This window comes from Vigna unguiculata, chromosome 9 (assembly GCF_004118075.2).
Source record: "Vigna unguiculata cultivar IT97K-499-35 chromosome 9, ASM411807v1, whole genome shotgun sequence".
NCBI classification, from domain to species: Eukaryota; Viridiplantae; Streptophyta; class Magnoliopsida; order Fabales; family Fabaceae; genus Vigna; species Vigna unguiculata.
Genome location: NC_040287.1, coordinates 29906289 through 29912345, shown reverse-complemented (window position 1 = coordinate 29912345; position 6057 = coordinate 29906289). Strand labels below are relative to the sequence as shown.

At 38.1% G+C, this 6057-nt stretch overlaps 1 protein-coding gene across 1 annotated transcript; it reads right to left on the bottom strand.

The window, feature by feature from the left end:
- Positions 1 to 3376: 3376 nt before the first annotated feature.
- Positions 3377 to 5432, bottom strand: LOC114195909 (UNC93-like protein 1). The gene is made up of 2 exons (XM_028086355.1): positions 4001 to 5432; positions 3377 to 3797 (listed from the first exon to the last, which is right to left on the bottom strand). The coding sequence occupies exons 1-2, from the start codon at positions 5155 to 5157 to the stop codon at positions 3563 to 3565; spliced, it is 1392 nt and encodes a 463-aa protein (XP_027942156.1). The 5' UTR covers positions 5158 to 5432; the 3' UTR covers positions 3377 to 3562.
- Positions 5433 to 6057: the final 625 nt, after the last annotated feature.

Sequence of the window (6057 nt, the reverse complement as noted above, 5' to 3'; positions counted from 1 at the left end):
TTACATCTTTCATATTTGTCTACTCTCTATTGTTCTTTCTTTTTCACTAAAATTTAGAAAATCCTATTCTACCTAGATTTATGTGGTGGTCATAACTCTTGTTCAACTCATCCAAAATTAGTGATTCTTAAGTCTAAATTAAAGTTCGTCTTTTACATTATTTTAGAATCACTTCAACTGGAATTCTACATCTCAATATATTGACATCTCTAAATTATTGTCCAAACTGAAATTTCAACCACTTTTCAATTCACATTTTCATTAATTTTTCAAGTTTTTTTAAATGATTCTAATCCTAAAAAACCATAAGTGAGGCCTTACGAATGGGTTCACATCAAATTGTAATACCCATTATCACAACTGCCCATTACAACATTGCAATAAATAATCATTTTTTTTTCTTTCATCAGGATCATCTTAAGTTGACGTGATATTCAGACTAATTCTCTTCCCAACATGCCTTAAGCCAACCGTTATTTTCTTTTATATTTTTTTCTTCGCGAATGTTTTAGCATCAAGCGAGTGCCTTCTTATTCAACTTCTATATTTTCGGAACTTGCTTAACCAAATTAAAGTTTTAAGATTTTAGCTATTTTCTTAAAATAAAACATTTGCCAAACATTTGGAATTTTATCAAACATTCCAGTACTCACTTACGTCAACTTATTTATTAGTTTTTATTATTGCTGATAAAAAAATTATTAGTTTTTTTTTTATATATAATCAATCGCTAACTATTGGTTAAATATTGAGACTAAACAACGTTTTCTATTTATTTTTCGATAAAATATGTTTTTTGTAAGGCCCCTTTCTATTTTTGCTTCCTTTTAAGGGTTGTTCTACAGTAATGGGCCTAAAGGTCGGCCCATAGGATAAAAGCCTTTCATGTTGCCCTAATCCCACACCCACTTTCACTCTTTCAGAAATCAGCCGTCACCCTTCTACTCCGTGAGAGAGAGCTCTGTTAAGGTTCAGCCGCCTTCCGCATCCAGTGGGCTCGAACTAGTTTTTCACTTCTCGTAAGTCTGTTCCAACCCCTACTCGTACTTCCTCCAGTGTTTATTCATGTTTGTTTCAGCTAAGAATCCGTAGTCAGCTCATCATATGATCTGCTCCGTTGTTTTTTTCAGTTCCTAAGTATAACCTAAAGCTATGGTGCCCGTGGTTACTGTTGAGTCCTGTACTAGCATATTCCAGGTACGAGAAGCTAGAACCCTCTGCTTGTTTGGTGTGAGTATGCTATTTTATGTGGTTGGTGATTCTCTTTTGTGTTTACCTGTTGATATAGATGTATGATACAGTGGGATTGTTGCTTGTGGTATGTCTTCGCATCTATTGTAGGTGAAAACAGTGGCGGGCACTGATAAACTCGCCCAAGCGAGCTGGTCTCGCCTAGGCGAGACTAACAGAGGCTCGCCTAAGCCCTTTTTCCATGAATGGTCGCCCAGGCGACCCACTGTGATTCTGAGCGAGCGAGCATCTCGCCCAGGCGAGAGGGGTCTCGCCTAAGCGAGATCCCACGAGTGCTTCTGTTCCCTTCTCGAGCCCTCGTCTAGGCGAAGGGGGAGCTCGCCTGAGCGAGCACGTCTCGCTTGAGCGAAACCCCTCAGCCTGAGCGAGGTGCTGAGCGAGACAGCGCTTCGCTTGGGACGTGTGTTTATTTTGGATGATCTGTTTTGATGGGTTGAATTGTGTGTGTGTGTGTGTGTATATATATATATATATATATATATGTTGAGGGGGGGGATTCATATGTGATGACGGGTGAGAGTGGCATGATCTTACGTGAATATTACATGAGTGGTTAGATTTGTATGCGATCATAAATCAGGTATGAACAATGATGAACCTTGGTGGTTGGTAATTTTGTGGCATGACATTGACATGAGGGGAGATGTTTCCTTAAGGTTGGTAATACGAGCTGGTACTGATTGACATGTGATATACGGGAGTTGTCTATGGATGTTGGTATAAATCTTCCCTGCATAGTGTATGTGATCATTTTCCTTGCTGATTTATGAGTGTTAGTCTGTGTCAGCGTGTAATTCCTTGGGGTCTCTAGGTGAGACCTCCGGGGCTACGCTTCAGTGGTAGGGACGTAATTCCATGGCCCCTGTTAGTGGGTGTCCATGGTGGTGCCCATCTGTATAACTAGGTAAAGATTCAAGTTAAGGTTGCATCCTGACACTCTAAGGAGCCAGTTAGTCTCACTTAGAGCGGACTGACTCCTGTGGGGAGAGTAGCAGGAGACCTGAAATTCATTAAGGGCTAACCTTGTGGTGAGGGAAATTTGATTCATTGTAACACTTGTAACACATAGCTCGAGGATGAGCAGCTCGGAGATGAGTAGAGGTATCCACCACAAGTGTAGGCATCCGTTGAATCCGACTAAGTTATACGTATCCGGATGAGTCGAGTCGAGTCGTAGTGTATTGAATGAAGAGTCATAACATGCGTGGTTGTTATATAGATATGGGATGATGAAAATATATTTGACTGTATGATGAATATGTTGTTGGCTCTAGCTTACCCGTTTTGTTTCATGGTTGTATTGTATGTGGTTGTTCTTCGTGCGATGATCATCAATTTGATTGATGGGAGCAGATGGGCGAAGTTCTCGTGGTCAACAAGGGAATGACGAGTCCGCTGCTTAGCCATCTGGACTGGAGTTATTTTATTCACGATTTTTTTAGGGCTACGACCCCTGTATCGTTTTATGCTTTCATACTCTACACTCTTTGTTAGAATTGTACCTGGTTTATGTTGGCATCGTGGTGTGTCCAGGTTGTAGGAGTTGTGTTAAGGATCCCAAGACTACGCTACTATACTTTTATCGCGTGATGTTTCCTTTAATTTCGTTTAATAATTAAATGGGGCGTCACATTTTTCATAAAAACAATTCCGATTTCTGTTTTTAGTATAATAACAAAAAGTTGACTGATTTTCATGCAATAAGTTTACTTTCATTTGGATTTTAACCAATAAGAAAATATTCTTTAACAAATATTTTTATCGATAAAATTGACAAAGTTACTAAATAAAGTAATTATTTATTTTTTTTATAGAGGTTACAAAAATAAAATAATAAAATATTAATTTTTTTTACCAAATATGATTGTTGATCAAAATTTGTTAAATAAAACTTTTTTAAGTTATCATTTCCGGTATAAATAAATATGAATATGTATCGAACTAAAATTAGTTAACTTTCTATCTTTATACCAAAATTGAAAACTACTAAAACCTCTATGAACAACATTTTATCTTTTTTTCCTTCAAATTTTCCCCTCCCACATACTTAAAACAGTAACGGAAATTTCCTTCGACATGCATTGCGTGTTAGTCCCATGCTGCAATAATTAGAAATTACTATATAAATTGCATTAATCTGTCCCTTTTACTTTTGTGTGACGAATCAGACAAGCGAGTTCCATGAACACATACAAACCAATCTTGAAACATTGAAAAGTTTTGAAACTGATGATGACATGATAACGATGAGACAACATAAGTAAGACAAAACAAAAGATGCAGTTCGTTTTTACAGGTAAGAGATAATATATCAATGGACAAAGGCATTTTCAGCCGATGAAGGCGCAACTTGTTTTGCTTGTTCCTCTTCTCCCTTGTTGTCCTCTTTCACAGCCAACACAACCAGAACCAACAACAAGGGATAGCTAACAGTAGTCAACACCCAATTCACAATCAACTGAGCCATACCTGACACCTTATGGTTATCAATTTGCCAAGCCACTGCAGCTCCTGCACTTTGTATGCCTTTATAGAACCCAGCATACCTGCATAACATATCAATTATTAAGAATGAGAGACCATGAGATTGTTAATCTAAGAACTCAGATTGAAATCCTGATTAATTCTTAGACATGTCTGTTCATGAGTGTTAACTGAAAGAAAGAACAGAAGATGAGACATTATGCTATGTTTATGAGTGTACTACATGTATATATATATATATATATATATATATATATATATATACCTGCTAAGAATCTCAGAATCATTGGCGAGGGCCCCAATAACCCAATACACCATGCTTTGGAACATGGAATCAAGCAAGCCAAAACTGAAAAACAAGACAAAGGGTCCAGCATAATCCGAGTCCGTAAAATCCATGATCACACCGAGGTCACGCTTAATCTGATTTGCAAGGGCACCAACCCATATACCAGTCGCAAGAAGAGCAACCACAGAGATTCCCACAACCCCTCTTTTCCTGCGACTCTTGAAACTGAAATCCATCACATAACCGATGGCAACCGAACCCAGCATCTGCGCACCCCAATAGAACACATTGTTGAACCCTCTGGTTCTCAAATTGAACTGTGGCTTATTAACATGGTTGAACTGGTAGGTGTAGAAGAAGTTGCTGGACCAAGCAGCGGGAACGATCAGAAGCATCTTCCAATTGTAGAAAAGTTTGAGGATTTCGTAGGATTCGGTTGTGACGTTGGAGTACAACATGTGAGTGCACCTGGTGCCATCATCTCGAACAACCTTGCTGGCTGGTAGAATGGTCAACGACAAAACAGCCCCGGCGGACATAAAAGCCATGAAGCCTATGTAGGTTCCGTCGTTGACGGTGGCAGCAGCGTCGCCACGGTTGTAGTTCAAAATGAAGGGAATCAAACCACCGATGACACCCCCCATGTTGAAAATGCTCCAGAAGATGGAAATGTAAGTGCCTTTGCGATTCTCTGGCGGGTAGGAGGTCATGATGGCGCCCTGCGCCGCCCAGAGGAGGCCGGCACCGATTCCCAGAATGGCGCCGGCGATGATGGCGAAGAACTGGTGCTGGTAGTGGTTGTAGTACAGGAAGGAGCCGGCGTAGAGGACGTAGGTGGAGCAACCTGCGAAGAGGGTGAGGTGGGGTCCGAGGATATTGTAGACGCCGCCACCGAGGATACCGAAGACTGCGAAGGTGGTGTAGAGGGCGGTGAGGGCGTTATTGGAAACGGTGGTCTTGAGTTGGCCGCCGCCACCCATGCCGGAGAGGGCATCGAACATGCCGGGGCAGCAAAAGCATACCAACCCCATAAGAACGATCTGAATGATCGGCGAATTGTACCTGAAAAGGTAAAAACTTTTTGCCCCCTCAGAAATCTGGGTGTTTGAATCCCCATTTTCATGGTTACCCATTTGAGAAGGATAATTGATTTGGCAGTATGTGGAAGAGGGGAAGAAGAAGAAGAAGAAGAAGAAAATGATGATGGTTTGAGGGAATAGAACAGTTTAAGTAGAAGAGTAATGGAACAAATTTAGAGTATAAATTCTCCCTTATCTTTCGTTGTTTGCAATTGAAAGGATTGCCACCGGTCAGTGAAAGAGGGAAGCATTGAAGATGCTTACGCAAACTCCTTCAACCATCGGAAATGGCCGTTTGCTACTCCCGAAACTATTTGTTTATGATGAAACATTTCATTCAAGAATATTTAAATAGCGATCGGAACAAATCCACTTTTTATAATCAAATCCACTTTTTTACGGATCCAAATTATTTAATATTTATTTTATTAATAATTCAATTTATTAAAAATTATTCTATTGAATCTACATATCAATATTTTAACATTCCCATTTTAAAAGTGTGACGGTATGTCAGAAAACTTTTGCGTTTAAATTAAACTTTAAAAAATGTACTAATGAAAATTTTTAATTTAATTTAAATTACAATAGTTCAAATCGTTAATTTATCAAAAACTTTCAATAATATTTATAATTGAAAAAAGTTTACATAATTTCTGGTATTTAATTTAAAACATAACTAAATATATTATAAATATCTATTATCCTTTGTGTTCGTTCTGCTTTGTATATATTAAACAATTTTTATATAATTAAAATTTACAATATTTGAACTTCTTAATTATATTTAAATTAAAGTGATGCCAAAAATAAATTACTCGTGTTCTTTTAGTTTTTAATAAATAATTTAAATTTAGATATAAGTTATTTGTAAATCAAAATCGATACACTGTTAAGAAAATTAAATATACATGAAAGGATAAAGATAAAGAAATGGCAGCAGAGATTATTAAT

Excerpts from the sequence above, each read along its gene's own strand:
- LOC114195909 (XM_028086355.1), bottom strand. The coding sequence starts at position 5,157 with ATGGGTAACCATGAAAATGGGGATTCAAACACCCAGATTTCTGAGGGG. Across the intron at positions 3,798-4,000 it reads GATTCTGAGATTCTTAGCAG|GTATGCTGGGTTCTATAAAG; the intron begins GTATATATATAT and ends TATGTTATGCAG.